This window comes from Podarcis erhardii (genome assembly GCF_964252035.2).
Source record: "Podarcis erhardii genome assembly, chromosome: 15".
NCBI lineage: Eukaryota > Metazoa > Chordata > Lepidosauria > Squamata > Lacertidae > Podarcis > Podarcis erhardii.
Window position 1 is genome coordinate 26,372,592 of NC_138505.1, and position 23,066 is coordinate 26,395,657.

The following is a 23,066-nucleotide window of genomic DNA, read 5'->3' on the forward strand; positions in this document are numbered from 1 at the left end:
GAATTAGCCCATCTGAGTCCTTTTAAAGTGCCCCCCATAATCCTTCACACTGGAACAAGCTATTAAGAGACCATAACAGGCAAACAGATATGCCAAATGTTTGTGGGGCTGCCCTTGAAGACTGTACAGAAAAGAGTACCTGAAAACACATCCGCTTTGGGCTGCTAACTGGGACCAGCTGTTAGGACCACATCACCATGCCAGTGTTGACAGAGCTCACCATCTGGTTTCGAGCAGAATTCAGAGTGTTGGCAGATCGCCTTTAAAGCACTACATGCCACTTGGGACTTGTGCCACAAGGACAACCTGCTCATGGACTTGGGTCATTTTCGGAGGCCCATTACTGGAGCCAACCCACTTTCTGAATAGAGGTGTGTGACTAATGGTGGGCCAGAGCTCAGTGACAGAGCATCTGCCTTGCACACAGAAGGTCCCGGGTTCAACCCCCAGCATCTCCAGGTACAGTCGGGAGAGACCCTCCTGCCTGAAACTCTGGAAAGCCGCTGCCAGTCAGTGCAGACAATACTGAGCTAGCTGGACCAATGACCTGACTCAGTATAAGATAGCTTCCTATGTTCCTCCTGTGTTCCTATGACACCCTGCCTGGGCAACTATCTCTCAAGGGAGGCTCACTCACAGCATACCAGACAAAAACCTTTCTACTTTTCCAACCATTTTTTGCTTCAGCACTGTATTTTTGACCTGCTGTTTTATTTTTCCACTACTTCTTGTTACAGTCGTACCTCGGAAGTCGAACGGAATCCATTCCGGAAGTCTGTTCAACTTCCAAAATGTTCAGAAACCAAGGTGTGGCTTCTGATTGGCTGCAGGAGCTTCCTGCAGCCAATTGGAAGCCGTGGAACACGCGTCGGACATTCGGGTTCTAAAGAATGTTTGAAAACTGGAACTGGAAACTGGAACTGGAAAGTTTGGGGGATAAGGCTGAGCCACGCTCTGGAAGTTATTTATATGTTTATAAAATGTTTATAGGTTTATAAAATAAAAAAGTAAAATAGGATGGCTATGCACTAACAAAAAAAGTTCACAAAGCATCAATGTTCTGGCTCAGATTCAGCTCCCAACAACCCAAAACAGGCAATTGGGCTACTTGCTGAAGACTGAGAACTTTAAAAAAAAAAAAAAAGGCACCAAGAGTTGGGGAGCAACTTAGATGAAACTGAAATCTGGATAAGGTGGCATCACAGGTCCCTGAAAGAAAAGGGGGCAGGAGATGCCCAGAAAGGGAAGATGACCACAACAGGTATCAGACTATGGTGGCAGTGTGGGAGGCGAACAGGTCTGATCCCTGGAACTTAATTCACCGGGGGATCTGTGCAAGCTCACGAAAGAGCTTCTTGGATGACTGAGCCCTGCACTGGGGTCTCTTAATGAACAGCCTTTCAGCGCCAGGTTAAAAACTTACAACTTCTCTCAGGCACCGGGAGGATTATCATGACTTTGCTCCCTAGTGATGGAATGATTCTGGTGCTGTTCAGCTGGATTACTGTACGGCTTTTCTTGAATGCATTGTTCTTTTTTTCTGATTTCATGTCATGCTTTATGCTTTTAACATTTTCTGAGTTGTTTGGAGAATTCTTATGTGTCCAGTAACCAATAATCTAAATTTATTATCATCATCAAGTAACAGGGAGGGCCACTTTCCATCTCAGGCACCAAAATGACTTAATTGTTTGGGGAAGGGGAGAGAGAGAGAAAGAGAGAGAGAGAGAGAGAGAGAGAGAGAGAGAGAGAGAGAGAGAGAGAGAGAGACTGACTATTTGAAGAGTGTGGAAGGGGTTCAGTCAACTATAAGGCTTAGGAGTGGATGACTCTTAGGGTCAGAACTTCAAACTTAGTTGAGGATCACATGGTTTAGGGCTCTAATGAAAATACAAATCACCTAGAACTATGAACTGGCCATGCCACCAGACTTCAGCCTCATCTGAGGAGAATCTGGGTTGGAGAGGGAGCATTGACTTGTTGGGTTACTTCACGTTCTGCGAATTTGTGAGGCACCCAAAAGCAAAACACCTCCTGTGAAGCTGGAATCACCAACTTTACAAGCAGTCCTTGTAGCTCTGCCTTTAGCAGCTCTGGTGATTAGCAGGAAGTGGTACCACTGATCACCTGCTGATTTCTGCACTTTAGACTGGTCTTAAAGGCAGAAGAACAGGCCAGGCAGCTTTTTCCCAGGTCAGCTGTCAGAACACCAAGCTATCTGTGGATGTCTTAGCAAGGAAAACATTGCATTTCCTAATCCTTTCCTTCAGCAAACCCCAAAAGGTGTGATATTGGTTTTATACAATCACAGCTTCCCTGCAAAGTATCCTGGGAATTGCAAGTTTGGCGAGAGTACTGAAAATTCTGCTTCCTAACACCTCCCCGCCTCCACTGACTGAACTACATTTCCCAGATTGCTAACCAGGTTATGGCTGCAGTTTAGATATACCCGGAGGAGGGGTGCAGTTGGCTGCTTAACTGGACTCAAAGCACTTACCTTCCCAAATTGTTCAAAATACTGTTTCACATCCTCCACGGTGGTGTTCACGGAGAGGCCGCCCACAAATATCTTCTTGGTCCGTGTCACCATCTAGAAGACAGAAGGACAAGAAGGCAGTAGGACAGCAAAAAGGGCCACTCCTTCAAAACTACAAAAACTTCATTTCACTTTGCCAGCTAAAGAAAATATGCTGTCTATCACCATCCCGCGATTTATGTGCAGGTTTAAAGGAAGACATTTCCATGTGCCACTATCCCATGCATATTAAGAATCCGGCTTCCTGAGAAAAGAACACCACCAAATATTGTTTTCCCCTTAAAAAAAACACCAAGAAGCCAAGTTCCAGCCCTTAAGGTTCTGGTGGTTTGCTGCCTTGTGCAATTATAAGTGCTAGATGTGATGAACAACCTTTACAGCAGTTACAGGTGGTGCTTTGGTGACCTCTGCTTAGCTCTTTGCCCCTCCCAATAATTAAATTATGCAGAATAACTTAGCTTTAGTTAAGATTTCTGCATTGCAGGGAGCTATGCAGCCTAGAAACTTAATCTGCATAACTTATACAATTTGCAGAATTCTGCTTCGCTTCACCCAGAATTTTCACTGTGACACGCCCTGCATGAAATGTCTGCTTGCAAACTACTTATTCCCCCGCCGCTTTGCTTTCTTTGCCTACCCATTACATTATTTTTTCAACAGCTTTTAAACAGGGTGGTTTTGAACAGCTCATCCCATTCACTTCAGCAGGACTTGCATAGGAGAACTGCTGGACTGTGGCGGGGTGTGTGTGTGTGTGTGTGTGTGTGTGTGTGTGTGTGTGTGTGTTTTCTCCCTTCCACCTGAGACTCACAACAAGGCCCTGCATCTGATGCAGGAGTGCTGGTAAGTCACCGCAAGAGAGACAGGCAGACACACACCCCAAGCATGGCTGGCAGACCATTCACTCTGAGACGCTCAGAAAGGGCAAGTTCATTTGTGGAAAGAGACTTCTCTGTACATCTTCCTGGTCCCTTCAGCCCTGCAGAACTCCCTGATCTCAGAAGGGGCCCGGGATGCTCTTTTCAAATAGGCTCCCTCTTCACACTGCTGCCCCCCCCCCAGGATGGCTGTGTCCCCGCTCTGCAAGAAACACATGCTCCTAATTACCCCAAGGAGTGCACAGAGCTAATCCGCAGCAATTCCAAGCCTTAGAGAACAGCCCGCCCAAACAGCAAAGCGCCTTCTGTCACCAAAACTGCTTAATGGAATTAACCCAATTCCAACCATGTGCTCGTGGTGCTGGTTACTTGGGATACCTGAGCACTCGCTGCCCTGATCCCCGCTTTGCTGGCTGGCACACATCACGTTCCCTCTCCTTGGGTTCCCCCATCCACCCAACCCTCTTCATCTGCACATCAAGCCCAAGGGCAAAGAGCAGAAAAGGTGCCTTTATTTTACTTCCTACATTTCTGTGGCCACCCAACGGCGTATGTTGTCTGGGCAGCTCACAAGCTTTAAATGCAATATTTTAACATTTTGATTAAAAGCAGTTAAGAGCAGCATGAAAACTGGGTGTTTTGAGAGTTGGGTAGAAGAAGAGATGTCAGCAGGTAAAGCGTCTGCAGCAAGGGAAAGAGAAGCGAGAACCCAACAAAATAAAACTCAAGCTAACTGCATATTCTTTCCTCGTTTCGCTCCTGCCTCAGTTCTCCCTCCCCTCCCCCAATGTCAAATTTTAGATGATTAGTCCCCTGGAGCAAGGACTTGTCCCTTTGAACTTTCGCAAACCACCGTGCAAGCCAATGTATTGCTAAATGAGGCTCGCTCTCTGGAGGGCCACAGGTTCCTGAACTCATTCAGGTCAGCCCAGTATATGAAACACAGGTTGCTGTACGGGGCTGTCTTACACCCCACACCCCTGCTGAAGCCACCGTTTTGCATCCAAATGGTTAAATCAAGGGGTCGGCAAGGTTTACCTTGCCTGGGCTGGTTCACTCCAGTGGAGATCCCTCTGTGGGCTGGATCGTGCATTCTCATGTACATGCACCCATGATTTTCGGCGTCTGCGCATGCACAGATGCAATTTTCGGCACTGCGGAAGCGAGTCCCTGCACTGCACTGTGCCGGTTTAGCGCAGCGCGCAGGGACTCGCCAAGTGGGCAGCTCGGGGGCCAGTTAAACGACCCCCGTGGGCCACTTGTGGCCCATGGGCCTTAGGTTGTCGAACCCTGGATTAAACTTTTGGTTTCCAGTAAAAAGTAAAATATAGACCATTCAAGCTTGTAGCGGGTGACAGTTCAAGCAGTTGCCTCTAAGCTTCTCTTCGGGTCACTTATAAAACTGTTTCCTTCCATCAGGAGCCAAGGACAAAGGTCTTACTTAAGAAGAGGGCAGCCAGGCTTCTAGTGCATGCAAGTCAACATCTTAACCCCCAAAAGAAGCAAGACCAACACAAACTGGAGCCACGGGGAGGTTTAGAAAAATGAAGTGTGGACACTCAAAAGAAAGGCACATTTGACAGAAGGGAACACTGCAAGGTAGCCCCAGGTGAGGAGTCCCAATTTGAAAGGTGCTTCTTGTGCAGTTTCCATCTCTGTTCCATCATCAGGGAAGACCACTGGTGGTTGAAACAACAGGCATAAACCCAATAACCAGCATGCTCTAAAAACATTGAGGTTTCAGCTGCAAGGAGCTGGAAAGGTCTAGGGCTGATCTGTACATCAACCCAAGAGGAAGAGCTCCAGCACCCAGCATCTGCCTGGTGGCCAAGGAAGCAGTTCCAAAGTTTGATGACCCCAAAGCATCTGTATGATTGGTTGGGGGGAGGTCACTCTCAAAAGTTGTAAACAAGTACCTACCTTGGGCTGTGCTCTGCGGGGAAATGCAACCTTTGGGTCAATCTGAAAGACAAGGAGAGGCAGGTTAAAAAAAAGAAAACTACACAAAACTTTCCTTTAAGAAATAACAGAGCACACACATGTGGAGGCAACATCTCTTGGCAACATCTCTTGGCTTTCTAGCGTGCTAGAAGACCTTACGGGAGAATAGAACAAAGCAACAAGAAACATGTCAGTGTAAAGAGCATTTTTGGGATGCCACACTCCTTGTGCATAAGCTACAGTGAAATTAAGAGGAGCTAGCCAAAAACAGGATTTTGCAAGGTTCCCATTCATATTTTTGGGGCTAGCAGCTGAGCAATTCCTGGAGATGGTACCCATTTTCCTGTTCAGTTTTTACATTTGATTTCATTTTTTCACTTTTAATTTGCATACAGTGGCACCTCTGGATGCAAACGGGATCCATTCTGGAGCCCCGTTTGCATCCTGAAGCGAACGCAACCCGCGCCTGCGTGTGCGCTGGTCGCGATTCGCCACTTCCACGCATGACCTCATTTTGAGCGTCTGCGCATGTGCGAGCGGCGAAACCCAGAAGTAACGCACTCCGTTACTTCCGGGTCGCCACGGAGCGCAACCCCAAAATACTCATCCTGAAGCTACTTCAACCCGAGGCATGACTATACTGCCTTTCTATATTGCTATACACAAGCTGGTTGACAGCAACAAAATATACAACAAAGAACACACAGCTTATAATAATCTGATTAAATACAAAAAGTCATAATAAAGCATAACTTTAAAATGGAACGACTTATATCAAATAAAGTAATATTCAATAACCTATTAGCATGTAACAGCACAGAGTAAAATTAACTCTGGAAACATCAGCAAATGATCATTAAACAGAAATACACTCTTAACAATTATGAAAAATAATTGATCAATAGAATAACTGCAAGGCATAATTCATAAAATACCACAATACATACAAAACCATGTAAAAGGAACAAATTGAGAAACAAAGAAACACAACCTGAAAAAAGAGACAATGCATGTACTTTCGTAAACTAAGAAAATCTTTAATAAGAATCATTTTTAAAAAAGAAACAAAGACACACAACTTATAAAACTCCACACCCCCAGCTGCGTATAGAGAAGGCGTGAGGAAGAAAAACATTGCTGTCAATCACTTCATCCTTGTTTTATTCTTCAAAATTTGACTTGGTGAAAATTTATAAATACCAGTTGCTGGAAACCACAGTTGCTTTCTGGGCTCACTTTGGGGCACCTAAGTGGTCACTGTGAGAAGAGGAACTAGATGGGCCATTGGCCTGATCCACTAGGCTCAACCTATGGTCCCATCATCTGCACAACAAGCATGTCCAGACCTGTAATACAGCTGGAAGGCATCCGGCTAGGGAAGACTGCTCATTTACAAGGATGGGAAATGTTTGTCCCTCCACGTGCTGTGGGACTCCTCCTCCCATTAACTCTGACCAGCACAATTAGTGGTCAGGGATGCTGGGAGCAATAGTCCAGAAACAGCTGGCAGGCCACAGTTTCGCCATCCCTGTTCCACGAGACGAAGGCTATCTTGACTGCTTGAGCAAAGGCACATCTACGCTAGAAATCCAAATCTGTTTCGAAACAGTTACGCCTCTATGACTCCACGTAAGTAAAGCCTGCTGGATCAGGCCAACAGCCTGTTCTCAAAATGGCCAACCAGATGCCCCAAAGGGAAACCTGCAAGCAGGATTCAAGCACAAGAGTATTCTCCCCTCCTGTGGTTTCCAGCTACTGGCATTCAGAAGCATTATTGCCTCTGACCGTGGAGGCAGAGCATAGCCATCTTGGCTAGTAACCATTGATGACCCATGAATTGCTCTTATCCTCTTTTAAAGACATCCAAGTTGGTGGCCATTGCTGGCTCCTGTGGAAGCGAGTTCCATAGTTTCACTATGTGCTACATGAAGAAGCCCTTTCTTTTATCTGCCCTGTATCTTCCAACATGTAGCTTCCTCCACCACCCAAAGATCCCAGGGGAATCTATTTATTAAGTATATTTTTAGCACTCCGTTCATCACATAATCTCAGGGGGGAGTAACAACATCATCAATTCTGGAGAATTAAGAGCAGGCAACAGAGAAAGACCACAGCGCTAAAATTTCAATGATAAAAATACACATACAGCCTCCCGCCAGTTCCAAAATTGCAGCTAACATCCCACAGATACCCAGGCAAGCAGATAGGTCTTTCAACTAAATTGGGTTTTCCCAGACCCCTGAGTTCATTGGCTCCTTGATGAGCTTACAAAGTTACCATCAACTCCAGCCCAGATTCTTAGGGATGTAAACAAAATAAAACAAGAAATATCAATGTTTACATCAATATTTACAAATCATAGATCACTATCATACTAGGAATAATGAAAAGTAAAAAAATAGGGAAGTAAAGCAAGTAAAAATAATAATATCACTCTGACAGTGCCCACACCCCTTATTTCAGAAGCTCTTAATTAATTCCTAATTAAAATTTTCCAAACAAAACCTTATAGGCCCTTGTTGACCCGTAGGTCTTTATCCACCCCCTGCACAATCCCATCGACCCCAGGGGGTCAATATTGACTATTACAGGATAGCCAAACTAAACTGAAGATTCTGAAAGGTTTTAGAGGCATTAATGGAAAACAACAGGAGGCAAGAGGGTTCTTGTGCTTGGGTCCTTCTTGCAGGCATCTGGTTGGTTATTATGGGAAAAGGATGCTAGACTAGAAGGGGGATTGGCCCAATCCAGCAGGATCTTCTGATGTTCTTATTCTTGCTTACAGCACCATAGTCCTTCATTGGAGAATGACACAGCGCATAGTTCAGCTATGGAATTCACTCCCACAAGAGAGGAAGTGATGGGCACTGATTCGGATGCTTTAAAAAGAGGATTAGACAATACAGGTCTTGTTCAGGGACAACCTGCTCACCTCACTCCTTGGGCATCTCTTCTGATGATTCTTTCCATTTAGCTGCATACCTTAGGAATCTGCATGTTGTTGAATGTTGAAGAGCCTTTATTCTGGTCAGATTTAATGTTTTTCTACCCCAAATACTTTGGGGCAGGTATGCGGGGCATCCCTCTTTCCTTAAGAATAGGGCCTCTGTAAGAACCAGGAGGCATAGAACATGTCCTTCTGTTCTGTAACTTTGCTAGTTTATAACCTGCCTCGCTGTCCATCAATCACCCTGCCTGAACTGACAGAACTGGTCTCAGAGGGGGTGTTGCAGACTCCCAGACTGCTGGTTTGGGGGGCACATCAACATCCATGCCAAGGCGACTGGCTCTGGGGTAGTTCAGGACTTCATGGCTGCCATGACAACCATGGGGCTGTGCCAACCTGTCACCAGCCCAACACACATGGCAGGCCACACTCTGGACCTTGTTTTCTCAACTGGGCAGGAAGAGGGTGATCTGAAAGTAGGGGATATTGACACCAGTCACTTGTCGTGGTCAGATCACTTCCTGCTGAGATTTAGGTTTTCAGTATCGGGTCAGGGACTTTATTAGGATGGTCCATCCTTTGAGGTTGATGGATCCAATGGATTTCCAGATGGCTCTAGGGGATTTCTGGCAGATGTGATTGGTGCTCTGGCCAATCTTTGGAAGATCCAAGTGGCTTGGGCCAATGACCCTCTCCCACTTCATGGAGCCTGTTTGGTTCCTTAGTATATTCCAGAGCTTACGGCGAGGAAACAAAGCTGGGAGATGACTTGAATGCAAATGGAGGAAAACTCCAGTCGAAGGTAAGCCAACACTGGTGAAAGCTCTTTGAGCCAGAAAAGAAGGCATACGTTGCTGTGTCCTTTGCATTCTCACTGTGCTGTCCAGCAGAGCTTTTGCAGGTAGTGTGGGACCTTTGACATTCCGGCTCAAAGAAGGTGGCAGAACCAGTGGTAGCTCACTGAGTTTGTTTGCAGAGCATTTTGAAGATAAATTTGTTTGCATCCTCCAAGGATCATGACTCCACTGTTACAGAAAATGAATCTTGAGGAGTCTAGAGCACTGTCTAGTCCTGTTATGCTGGATGACTTTCAGTTAGTAGGGCTCAAGGATGTGGACATGGTGCTTGTAATCAGTCAGGGCAACCACTTGCACTCTGGACCCTTGCCCCACTTGACTGATAAAAACTAGAAGGGAAGACAGCTCTAACTCAGACAGAGACAGTTGTTCCAGAAGGATGGGAGCTTGTCTGATCTTGATGGGGTTAAACTTCCTCTGAAGGAGTAGCAGACGCAGCTTAGGGGTACTTTTGGATCGGTTGTCCACACTAAGTTCAGCATCACTTCCTTCCAATTGCGGAACTGTTTCTAAGTCAGCTCATCATGATAAGAACTGCTGTTTAAGAATTGGTGCCCAAGTTTGCTTATTTTTTCCTCTCTTCCCTCTGTGTCCCTTTCCCTTCGGGTGTTGTGCCTTGTAGACTGTAAGCCGGCGGGCAAGAACTGTCTTGTTTTTAATTGATTGTATGTGAGCCACTCTGGGAGCCTTTTTGGCTAAAGAGCAGGGTAAAAATGGTTTAAACAAACAAACAAACAGAGGCTGGTGCTTGCATACAACAGGTTCAGCTCAGTGCGAAGCTGGAACCATCCTGTGGGTTCCTTCACTCCCTTCGGACCACCAGTTCGGCAAACTCCAAAGGATTAAAGGGAGGGAGGACTGTCTGGCTGTAGACGTCCTGCTTCCCACTCCCCCTCATTTATTTTCCTGTCTCTTTTTCGTTCGCTTATGGTGCAGAATTCAGGCCCCTCAGAGCCATTCCAAATTGCTGCAAAGTCTTGCCATGCTTCCCCTCCCAAATTTTGTTCTGATTTGCATCACGGGGCACAGATAGGAGCTGGATTTTCTAAGTTCACTCTCACTGGTAGTTTAAGGTAGTCAAAGTGGTGCCCTCCAGGTGTTGCTGGACTGCAATTCCCATCATCCTTAGCCACTGCCCATGCTTGCTGCTGGGGCTGCTGGGAGTCCAAAACATCTGGACAGCATCAAACATGCATCCTTGTCTGTGAGGAAGTGCTACAGAAATCAATGGTGCTTATGCTGCAATAGTGTTTTAACGGATTTACAGAGTAATCCTATATCAGAAAGAAGAAGCTGTGCATCAGAAATACTACCTTCCCTAGTGTTGTGGGGTTTCCTGGAAAATTTTGAATAAAAAACTTGCCAGAATTAGAAACTGTTCCGTTTTGGCATATTCACTGGGCTTATGTTTAATACAAACAATCAAACTCAGAAAGTATGCCACATTAATTTATCCACCATATAAAAGTATCGTATTCTTCAAAAAAAACTTTTCAAAGAACCATAAGTATTTGAACAGGGCTATTTGATTAGGGGAGAGAGAAAAAACACTTGATATGCCACACTAGCAGATGCTGGATGAAGGGCTGTAAGATCTGGTGGAATACAAGGCCTGCTGCCACCATGACAGATGCACCAATGGGACTGCCCAGGTATGCCAGCAGGACATTCCACAGGTGCAGACATTCTACCAAAGATCCACCTGTGGGGTGCCTAAAATAGTGTGGAGTCATGGATATAACAGGGGGACACGGGTGGCGCTGTGGATTAAACCACAGAGCCTAGGACTGGCAGTTCGAATCCCCGCAACAGGGTGAGCTCCTGTTGCTCAGTCCCAGCTCCTGCCAACCTAGCAGTTCGAAAGCACATCAAAAGTGCAAGTAGATAAATAGGTACCGCTCCGGCAGGAAGGTAAACGGCATTTCCATGTGCTGCTCTGGTTCACCAGAAGTGGCTTAGTCATGCTGGCCACATGACCCGGAAGCTGTACGCCGGCTCCCTCGGCCAATAAAGCGAGATGAGCGCCACAACCCCAGAGTCGGTCACCACTGGAACAGGGGTCCCTTTACCTTTACCTTTTACATGGATATGATGGGACATCAAATTTATGCTGTAGCTGATGCTACACCAACCTGGTGCCCTCCAGATGTTTTGGACTAGAACTCTCATCAGACTCCGCTAGCATGTACTCCAAAACATCTGGAGGGCACCAGGTTGATGAAGGCTGCTACACCATACCCTCAACATCATCATAGGGTATCTTTACAAGAAACCAGGACATGGCACAAGTAGAGTCTTACCGAGGCTGCCTTGCACCCTTGGCAGGTGCTGTATCAGTCCCAGCCCCCCCACCTCCATCACTTGTGACCAGATTCCTCTACCAAGGCACCCAGAGGAGGCTGTGTGCCTTCCCGGCCACCCAGAACAGCCGAGGAGCAGCCCAGGGAGCACATGGGCAGGCTCCTAGGCACTCTTGAGCCAGAATGGAGAGGCATAATTTTTTTCACACACCCCTGGGCCTGAGCCATTAGCAGGTCCAACCTAACCAACCCCTAGGTACACCCCTGAATGCAAGACATATATTTCCCACTGGCTTAAGGAGAGGGGATAAGAATAGCCACCCCCACAATGATGTAAGGACCCTGACCCAGGGATGACCCTGCCCACATCTCCGAATGCACAATAGGCTATGGTGCAATTCAAGACCCAATTGCAATACAGCATTCATAGCACCAATATATAAAAAGCCCACACAGAGTGATGTCCTGTATGCTCTTGCTCTCTCCCTCGTGCCACACACAGAGCACACAAGGAGGAACTCTGGTGATGGACACCAGAGGAAAGAGAACACTTAGCACCAAGCCACCTGGCTCCAGACCAGGAATTGAGCACGTTGCAAATGCTTCTCTCCCTACAACGCTTGCTGGGTGACTCCAGGCGTAAGACACTCATCAGGAACTCCAGTCTTAAAGCTGGGGGTGCCAGGACAGAGTACCCGGCCCCACTGTTTAGTAAGCCACATTGCAAAGTCTGGCAGCCACATTGCAAAGTCTGGCAGCACTCCCACTTTGTACCATAGTCTCCACGATCACACTCCAAAAAAACCACCTTTGCCATATGAGAGCGTTGTGACTTGCTCCAAGACTCTTTCTCCTGCCATGACAGGCAGACAGTGTGTACCTTACCCACAGGGCAGGTATCCCACATATGCAAGTGAACTCTCAATCGGCAAAGACCACACAGTTTGCTACAACCATTGCTACTCCCGGTTGGACTTTTGCGCGTGCACTTTTCGCAGAACTGTAGTACTGGAAGGGATTGCAAGGGTCATTCTAGTCCAACCCCCTGCAAAGCAGGAGTCGCAGCTAAAGAATCCCTGACAGATGGCCATCCAGCCTGTTACAAACCTCCAACAAAGGAGAGTCCACTACCTTCCAAGGGTATCCTTTGCACTGTGAAACAGCTCTGGCCATCAGAAAGTTCTTCCTAATGTTTAATTGGAATCTTTGTCATTTGAATCTATCATTTCGGGTCCTACCCTCTGGAGCAGCAGAAAACAAACTTGCTCCATTTTCCACGTGACAGCCCTTGAGATATTTTAAGATGGCTATTATATCACCCCATTGCCTTCTTCAGGCTAAACATACCGGGTTCCCTCAACCATTCCTCATAAGGCTTGGTTTCCAAACCCTTGATCGTCTTTGTCACCCTCCTCTGCACGTGTTCCAGCTTTCAGTATCTTAAACTGTGGTACCCAAGACTCCACGTGGGGTCTGACCAAGGCAGAATTCTTTTGCCCAGGAAAATCACATCCTCGAACCAGGGAATAGAAGAGGCAGCCAGAACAGTGGCTATCACTCATATCTGTTCACACACCTGCCCATCTTACTGCAATCTTGTTCGGCGTTTCCGTGTGCTGCTCTGGTTTGCCAGAAGTGGCTTAGTCATACCGGCCACATGACCTGTATGCCAGCTCCCTCGGCCAATAAAGCGAGATGAGTGCCGCAACCCCAGAGTCGGTCACGACTGGACCTAACGGTCAGGGGTCCCTTTACCTTTTTTAAAAGGCACCTTTTACACCAATTCCTAATGTCGCTGTGGCCATAAATTTCAACAGGTCTGAGTATGACTAACTCTGGATATCACCCAGACTTGGCATGTAAAGGCAGGGATGTGTAAACATCTTCAGCCAAAGGGCCGCATTCCCCAGCTGGCAACCTTCCAAGGGCCACATGCCAACAAAGGCACAGCAACAGATGCGACGCTGAAAGTACCTGCTACCAACAGTGCCCAACTAGTCAGAGTTGAAAGATCTGCAGTGGCTTCTCACCCATATTCAAGGTTCTTGTACTAGTGTACAAACCCCCTGAGCAGATTTGGATACACCTTAAGGCAGGGGTTTTCAACCAGTGTGCCATGGCACCTTGGAGTGCCTTGAATGATGGTCAGGGGAGCCACGGGCAACACTGGCCTCTGTTCCTCTTTCCTTCCCTCCCTCCTCTGATGTCCTCTTGTGCCTCTGCCTCCCAAAGACTTGTGTGGCTGTTTGTGCAACAGCCCTGGCTACAAGCTCCCCAGGCAAATGGTACCTCTGGGGCTGGTCAGGGTGTGCTGGTTGCCAGGAGCTGAGGCGGCTTTAGGGTAAGTAAGCAAGCAAGCAAGCAAGCAGGTGAGGGATCCCAGCCAGCCAATCCTCCAGCCCTCGCTGCTAGGAATGACAGACAAATCCCAGGCCCCTGTGGGGCAGCGTGAGAAGGCACCTCTCTTTGGGGGTGGGGTGGGGCAACTCAGAGACCAGGGGCAGCAGCAGCAGCTGCCCAGAGGACTCATAAGAAGAAGGGAGGGGAGGGGAGGGGAGGGGAAGGGAGGGGAGGGGAGGGGAGGGGAGGGGAGGGGAGGGGAGGGGAGGGGAGGGGAGAGGAGAGGAGAGGAGAGGAGAGGAGAGGAGAGGAGAGGAGAGGAGAGGAGAGGAGAGGAGAGGAGAGGGAAAGATCACCACCTGAAACAGGGGGAGAATCACTGTCGGTCAAGGTAGACAATGCTGAGTTAGAGGACCAGTGGTCTGACTTGGAATGAAGCAGCTTTATTCTAGAACCTTTATTTTCAGGGGCAAGACCATAAGTTAGCGGTAGAGCATCTGCTTTACCAGCAGAAGGTCTCAGATGAGATCTCTGGCAGCATCTCCAGGTGAGGCTGGAAACAGTCCCGTCTGAAACACTGGAGAGCCTCTGCTAGTCAGTGTCATATTGAGCTACATGGACCAGCTGCAATAGGCAGCTTCCTATGTTTCCTTCCACTATGAATATTGCTCTAACGTCCTACTTCCTATTTTAAATTTTGTAGGTTTTGTACGCAAATAGCTGCCTCTGGATGTTCACAGGTAGGGAAGCAGCCTTGCCCTGCGTCTTCATCCCTATCATCAGGTCCATCAGAGCTGCAGTGCTCCTGTCAACAGGGGATTGGTCCATTTAGCTACTGTGGCCAGGAGCCGTTAAATTACACCTATCCCCCACGGATTTGCCTAATCCTTTGTTTAAAACCAGCATCCAGGCGTACCGCCAAAAACACATAGCTTGGCAAGGAGACCCCATCAGTCAATTGTGTGTGGAGGGGAAGAAGTAGGTTGCTCTGTGCCCCATTCCTCAATAAGTTTTCACAAGTGGCCAGCTACTGTGAGAGGAGAAACGGAATCACCTTCCACTCGCCACACCACTGAGTTTAGACACCTTTTCTCCACCCCAAATTTATCATTTCCCTGCCCCTAAACTAAGGAACTCCACACTTGCTGCCCTCGAAGTGTTTTGCATTACAGTTCCCATCAACCCCAGCCTACAAGCCATATGCTGCTGAGGGTGATGGAAGTTGTAGCCCAAAACACCTGGAGGCTGCCAGGTTGGCAAAAGGCTGCTGCACCACTTCTCATTGTACAGAAGACGCTCCAATGCTCTTCAATCATTTCTGTGTTTCACCAGGGCCACCTCTGCTCCCGATCATCCCTGAACGCTTATAATCACACAAGCACACCCTTGTTCAGGGAGGGCTGGCAGGGAGGGAGAATAGGTAGGAGACAAGATTCTAAAACACATAACAAACAAAAACACACTCAATCCCTTTGCATTGTGGCATTAGCGAAAGCCCACAGTGAGTTTCCAAGGCCTCGCGGGACAGCAGGAGGCTGATGGAAGATACCAAGCACAAACAATTGTCCCCTGTCTTGTTCAGTTCCCAGCCAGAGACATTCAGCTCCTGCCAAGAAGATACTCCCCTATTTCAACAAAAGTTAACCCAGGCCTTCCTTTTCCCAGCACAATTCACTAGGCAGAAAAGAGAGCCTGCTTGCTGTAAGCTGGGTGAGGCCGGCTGTTATTCAAATTATGCAGCTAGACGGTCTGGCTAGCAAGTGTTGGAGGAAAACTGAGGCTGGAAGGGTTTTTCTTTTCCTTTTTTAAAAAAAAGGGGGGCTAGAGAAGGTGTAACTAGAAGTGAGCAAGTTATTTAAGAAGTGGGAACAATACAGGGTGCGTTTGGAGTCAGAACCTGTAAAAACAGAAGCAAAGAATATAAAGAACCCTAAGAGAGAAAAGAGGAAGGTTGTGTTTGATGCTCCCGAGAAGCAAACAGCATTTTTTTTGTAAAAACTGTACAGGAAACAGCTGTCAGGTTGGACAGCCTGCTTCAGCCTGGCAAAGCGTTACTCAACTCTTTCGCGCCTGATCATTTATCATATTATCTTACAGAGCTCATGTATCACCTGCATTGGTTACCTTATTTGATCCTGGGTTCAACTTAAAAGCACCAATATTCAGCTACAATATTCATCCCCACTAGGGCATGAAGTTCACTATGTGTGACCTTGCAGAGGGGGTAGTTGATGCCTCTCAGCCTAGCCTACCCCACAGGGTCGTTGTGGGAATTAAATGAGGAGCGGGGGGGACAATGTATACTAGCCTGTGCTCCATGGAGAAAAAAGTGGGGTGTAAACACAATAAAATAAAAAAGTAAATTCAAACGCCCTTGGGCCTATCCAGACATCCTTTTCACTGGACGCTCCTGACGACACCTGCTTATGAGTTATTAGGTTATTTACCACACTTGCATCCTACCTTTTTCTCCAAGGAGCTCAAGGTGGTGTACATAGTTATCCTCACAACAACCCTGTGAAGTGGGCACAGGCTGGGAGTGGGTGACTGACCCCCAAGGCCACACCCTGTGAGCTTCACGGCTGCGTGGGAATTTGAACCCTGGTCTCTTCCAATTCCTAGTCCAACACTCTTAACCACACAATAGCATGGGGAAATTTATACATAATCCCACATTTGACACTGTTTGTGTCTGCAAAAGCTTCTGTTTTGTTTCCAGTTGGTGCATCTCCTGTTAAAGGCCCATAGAAGATGTAGTCCCAAGAAACATCTGGGAGGCTAAAGGTTTTACACACAGCTGCAAGATCGCCTTACACACACACCCATATGCCTAGTCAACTGGCTTTAATCTGCGGAACTGGTACTGTTAACAGGTGCACATAATATTCTGTTTTTAAACTATCAAGCAGTATATAATTTTTATGAAACAAGTATGTTTCATAAACACAGGGATTCTAATTAGCTGACACTGCTAACAACTGTTCACAAAACTTGCCCTCCATGAATCTGTCTGGCTCAAGGACTGCCAGCACAGTTCCCTCCTGTCATGAGTCCGCTGCAAAAGATGCCTTGGAGAGGGCAGCTGGATGCGGAAGACGAATGGGGAGAGATTGGGGAGCTGGAGCTGGATGACTCACTGTGAGGCTCCTAGCAATCTTGTGGAGGATAGATAGGGACCTCAGTCGGTGACGGACCCTGAGGAGGAGCCCAGTGGGCTGAGAGAGGGAGTTTGGGCCCAAGCCGGCTGACGGAAGAACCTTCTTCCTCCAAGACGCTAGATATCCCAAGCCCAAAACGACCTGCAATGAAGCCATCCCTGGTGCTGCCTCTTGTCACTGAACAGCCCCTCCCGCCTGGAGAGGCAACTTAAAGATCAATGCAAAGCCAGTCCTGATGTCACTCCCATCTCCAAGGATATGCTGGAGTGAGCACCAGTGAGAAGATGCCTCGCAAAGCCGACCTGCTCATAGGAGTGCCCATTTGTTTGCCCAGACCCGGGACTTGGGATGTTTGCTGTGCATACAGTATTAGAAACTCAGATATACAGTGGCACCTCGGGTTAAGTACTTAATCCGTTCTGGAGGTCCGTTCTTAACCTGAAACTGTTCTTAACCTGAAGCACCACTTTAGCTAATGGGGCCTCCCGCTACTGCCACGCCGCCACTGCGTGATTTCTGTTCTCATCCTGAAGCAAAGTTCTTAACCCGAGGTACTATTTCTGGGTTAGCCGAGTCTGTAACCTGAACCTACGTAACCCGAAGTACCACTGTATAAGCTAGGCATCAAATGGCTCCTTAAACCAGGTTACAGTCGCCAAAACAGAATGCCTAGCTGCAATTTGGGGGCCAGATGGCTCAAAAGTCGTACTTTTCAATATGACTTTTTAGTTCCTGAAATTCATTCTGATTGTGCAGATAAAATGTAACGGATAGAATTCTACAGGATATATTGCTGTCATATGAAAACAGGCAAGATCCAAGGATCCCCAGGCATGCACCACCAGATGGTGGAGACATCGGGTGACATCCTGGCGCCTGGGCATCTCCACTTGGTTGCAAGTGGCCAAGAGCCAGGTGCAAAATGTGCCTGGAGTCTGGTGAATTTCAGACGCTGCTGTGCAGATAGCCTTTTGAAGCCCCATGCCTCTGATGTACCTGCTGTACCTGTTGAACCTGACTTTTCGCATTAAAGCCTTTGGCAGAAACAGTGCTGAGAGTTCCCAGTCTTCATCCCGCGGTGAGAGCCAACACTTCCAGACATTGTTGGACTACAGTTACTCCCGCAAGCCCCAGTCAGGATGGCCAAAGGTCAGGAATAATGGGAGGTTTAGAGCCAGCAACATCTGGAGGGGAACCATATTGGCTACTACTGGCTCAGCTCTTTCTCAGGGTCACCTGATCCGATTGCAGTAAAGTCTAGAAATTTAAGTTGGGCATTTATTTGCAAACAGATTATGAAAAGTGAAGGTCAGATTTAAAACATAAAGGTTATATCAGGTTAAGCACCAAGTTGGTAGCTACAGGCAACAAGGAATTGCATGCAGGTGAGTGAATGATGTCCTGTGCAGATGTGTGGGCAGGCCAGCATAGAAACCAATGAGGTTCAGGACGGGGGGAGTGGAGCCCCTCCTCCACAAGCCCAGCCTGGTTACTGTTTTTTTGCAGGCTAGTAACTTTCATAACTTATTTGCAAGGCTGGCCAAACTTCCCTCCCTCTCCTTCCTTTCTCCAAAAAATACCTCCATGCAAACCAGGGCCGAGGGAGAAGTTATTCACCTCCCAGCTAAGAGCAACCCTAATCATCATCATAATTGCTGTTAATATGTATGCAGCAGCGTTCCAGCATGCCTGGAGTTCTTTTGGACACATTATCTCAGGCGGCCTTACAACCAACCCCATAAACCTCCTATGACAGGCCAGCCAGTGCACTGCTTTAGCTGGGAACTGAAAGCAGAGGCTGGCTGCCCACAGTTCCTGAAATAAGTGCATTGAAGCAGCTCAACCCAGCCAGGTGGAGTTCAGCAGAGACCCACAGGGCAGGAGGAAGGCACTTCTGCCCTCTCCCCTTGCATCTGACGGGGCACCCAAAACTGTGCATAAGGGGAGATGTAAGCCAGGAAGCCACTGGTGCGAGTCATGCCTCTACCACTAGGTGGCATCAGAGAGGAATGACATCACACCCAAGCGTCCTTCAGCCTGGTGCAGTGGTTAAGAGTGCCGGTCTAGGACCTGGGAGACCAGGGTTCAAATCCACATGCCATGTGACGCTCACTGGGTGACCTTGGGCCAATCACAGCCTTTCAGCCTAACCTACCTCACAGGGTTGTTGTGGGGACTCAAATGACATGGGGGAGAATAGTTTATGCCACCTTGACCTCCTTGGAGAAAAAGATGGGATACAAATGTAATAATAAAAATAAAGCTACTAATCTTTTGGGGGTGGGGTTCCTGCTTGCAGGAAAGGACTGGAGGGCAGGATGAGGTCCTTAACTCTTCGTCCTCTGACCAATCCTCCCTGCAAAACACCCCACAGTACGCATTTTTGGTCTGGCTTTTCCCTCTGGGTGGGGGATAAGACTCTCCAACCTGACAAGGCTATTGTAAGGGCAACTGAGTGAAGCACTCTCAATACCCCTAGAACCCTATATGTATGCACGGTTTTTAAAAAGGCACTTTATTGAACCAATACCCTTTGCTCTCACTTCTAATCATGAGGACTAGTGACCTTACAGGCGGGAGCCAAGGGCGCAATCCGCTTCCTCGCAATCCTACTACCGCTCCAAACACTGTGTAATTACCGTTAAAGCCCGTGTAACCACATTTAACTTGCTGGAATCATCCTCTGAGGTTATCTATTGCCAAAGCGATACCGTAGCCAAGCGGAGCCACAGAAGACACGTCGGCAAGACCTGCGGTGCCAGCTATGCTGCAAATTGCTTCACCCTGAATCCAAAATGCCCCACTTTCCTCCTGCCCCCTCAGCAATGGTTATCTTCCAGCCTAGCAAAGGTACCTATTAAGACTTAGCATTCGCGTAAACAGACCTCAGCGTGTTTCTACATTGCTTACAAATAAAGACCATTGAGGAAACATTGCACTTAAGTTTCTTCCACCTCAAAATCACTCCAGGCTCCTAGGGAGCAGGGGGAAATGCAGAGGCCAGCAGCCATCAGAGCTGGTTCACACAGGCTCATTCATCACTTCACAGCCACACTGAAAACTGAATGGGCTTGCTGAATGGTGAAACTGCACTTGGAATACTGTGTACAGTTGCGGCTCCCTCAACTCCAAAATGAGATTATAGAGTTGGACAAAGTTCAGAAAGGGGCAACAAAAAACGATCAAGGGGATAGAGTCACAAACAAACACACACACACACACACACACACACACACACCATTGAGGAAAGGTTGCAGGGTTTGGGACTTTTTAGTTTAGAGAAAGAGGTGACATGATTTAAGTTTACAATATGATACATGGCACAAAGAAAAGGTTTTTCTCCCTCTCTCATAACCTCAGAACTTATGGACAACCAATGAAGCTGGATGTTGGAAGACTCAGGACAAGGAAAAAACCAAAGGACTTCCTCATGCATAGTGGAACTATGGAACTCCCTCCCACAGGAGGCAGTGGTGGCCACCAACCTAGATGGCTTTATAAGAGGATTGGACAAATGGATAAAGCTATCAACGGCTACTAGCCATGATGGCTGTAATCTGCCTTCACAGTCAGAGGCAGCAATGCTTCCGAATTCCCGTTGCTGGAAACTGCTGGAGGGGAGACGGCTCTTGTGCTTGAATCCTGCTTGCAGGTTTCCCATAAGCACCTGGTTGGCCACTGTGAGAACAGGATGCTGGACCAGATGGGCCACTGGCCTGATCCAGCAGCCTCTTCTTACGTTCTTATGAGCCAAAACAGATTCATCACCAGAGAGGAACGCCTACTTCGCCTACTTGAGTTCAGTTCTGCCTTTCAACAGGATCCCATTTGTACATGGGAAGCTGCCAACCAGTCAACTGGAGAGTAATCAAGTCACATGGGAAGCGTATGTGGACCTCCGGAGACACCTCCCAGACTAGGATCTCCAAAGTGGTCAATGGGACTGTGCAGTGGGTGATTAAAGACCCAGGGGTCGAAAGGGGGTCAGCAAGGGTCTAGCAGTGAAAAATAAGTTCACAGGGTATAGTGCAAAAAAGTTAATCAGGAACTATGAGCCTCAGAAATCAAGGGCATGAGCATGTACAGAGTGCACTCCCTTGCCAACGAGAAACCTCTATGATTAATAAGATGATTACACAATATAACACTACCGTCAGACCATGCTGCTAAAAAAACCCTGTATTGCTATTTCTTGACGTTATTTCACTTCCATTTCTAATAATATGGGTTGGGGGATAAGCAGTGTTCGAAACTAGCCAAGCGCCAGGTACGTTTTGCGACTGGCACGCGTCCAACTGTGGTCAAATGGCAATCTCTGGGTGCCAGGTTGGCCACTGACATCTCCATCTGGTTGGCCCCTCCAGCTTTCATAAGTAGGTAATCAGAATAGCTTATTTATTGCCTTTATATCCCACCTTTTTCTCCAAGGACTACATGGTTCATCCTCCCTCCTCAATTAATCCCTACAATGGCCCTGTGAGGTAGGTTAAGATGCTATGACTGGACCAAAGTCACACTGTGAGCTTCATGACTACACCACACTAGCTCCCTAGAGTACTTCTGCTATGGGGCAGCTATATAAATTAAGTAGGTAAATAAATATGGGGAAAGCCAAATGTCACTTAGAGAAGGATCTGAAATATTTTCCTTGAAGCTCGAGTTTGTTTTATTTGATGTTTTAATGTGTCGTAAACTGCTGTAAGATTTTTTACTTTAAAATACAAAGCGTTACAGAAATGATAATAATAATAATAATAATAATAATAATAATAACAATAACAATAACAATAACAATAACAATAACAACAACAACAACAACAATAATAATAATAATAATAATAATAATAATAATAATAATAAATGCCACTGCAAAAAAGGTGACTAGACATTCCATTGTGGCTATTGCAACCTAGGTTTAAGATGCCATTTGCCAAATAGCTTCTATATCTGAGTTTCTAACACTGGGACAAGGACAGCTTAATAAGCTCATGAAAGCGGTCAATGAACTCAGATGTTTAGGTCTGGACCAGGGTTTCCCAAAGAGGGTTCAGAACTTGGTAGAAAAACCCAGGGCACTTCCAGTTTAAAAAGGATCAGGTAGGAGGTAAATGGGAATAGCTCTGGCTGAGACCCTAGAAAGCCACTATCAAGTCACAGAAGACCAGCCTTGGGATACAGGAAGTGGCCTTATACCAAGTCAGACCATTTGGGGTCCATGTACCTCAGTTCTGTCTACACTGGCTGGCAGGGGCTCTCCAGGGCTTCAGGCAGGGTTCTCTCCCAGCTCTACCTGGAGGTGTTGAGGGTTGAATCTGGGACCTTCTGTGTGCAAAACAAATGCTCCACTGCTGAGCTACATCCCTACTCCAATGTTTCCTAAATACCAGGATTAGGATGGGTTAGATAACACAATATACACTTAACAAATAAATAGCACTGGAAACTTGCACCAACCTAAGACTGTGCACATGTTTTGAACAATGTTTTCAAACAGACTTTTTTATTTTAAAAAGGAGGAGAGTTTGATTGCTCTTATCTTTGTCTAATATCAGAAAAAGTGCTTTGTTGGTTTTTTAAAAAAAAAGAGGAAGGAAGGAAAGAGCAGAGCTGTACTTGCGATAAAACAAGGCAAGGTGGCAGTTTCAGGGCACCATTAAAGTATGGGAGAGCCCATGTGGCATAGTGGTTAAGAGTATTGGACTAGGACCTGGGAGACAAGGGTTTAAATCCCCACTCAGCTATGAAGCTCGCTGGGTGACCTTGGGGCAGTCACATTCTCTCAGCCCATCCTACCTCACAGGGTTGCTGTGGGAATTAAATGAGGAGGGGAAAGAGCCATGTACAACACTTTAGCTCTTTGGAGAAAAAGGTGGGATATAAATGCAAAATTAAATAAATACTGTGAAATTATTCTGCACACGCCTCGTTAGTTAAGATTTGATGGGGGCGGGAATCTGTGCTCTCCTGCAACTCCCATTCATTCCAATGGGGTGTGAGCAGGAGAATGTCCCAGAAGATGTTAAGTGTGTGTGTGTGTGTGTGTGTGTGTGTGTAAGTAATGCCATTTAGATTTTCCATCTCAGGACCTGAAACACTGGCTGACCCAGGT

The 23,066-nt window shown here is 47.0% G+C and overlaps 1 protein-coding gene across 5 annotated transcripts in view; it reads right to left on the reverse strand.

Annotated features, from left to right (window-relative positions):
- MSI1 (musashi RNA binding protein 1) overlaps positions 1-23,066 on the reverse strand; it is a 55,929-nt gene that overhangs the window by 26,486 nt on the left and 6,377 nt on the right. For all 5 annotated transcript variants that reach the window (XM_081842063.1, XM_081842065.1, XM_081842066.1 and 2 more), the window contains exons 5-6: positions 5,335-5,376; positions 2,498-2,590 (exon numbers count right to left, since the gene is read on the reverse strand). In XM_081842063.1, coding sequence (XP_081698189.1) covers positions 2,498-2,590; positions 5,335-5,376 — 135 coding nt within the window. The remainder of the gene's footprint in view (positions 1-2,497; positions 2,591-5,334; positions 5,377-23,066) is intronic.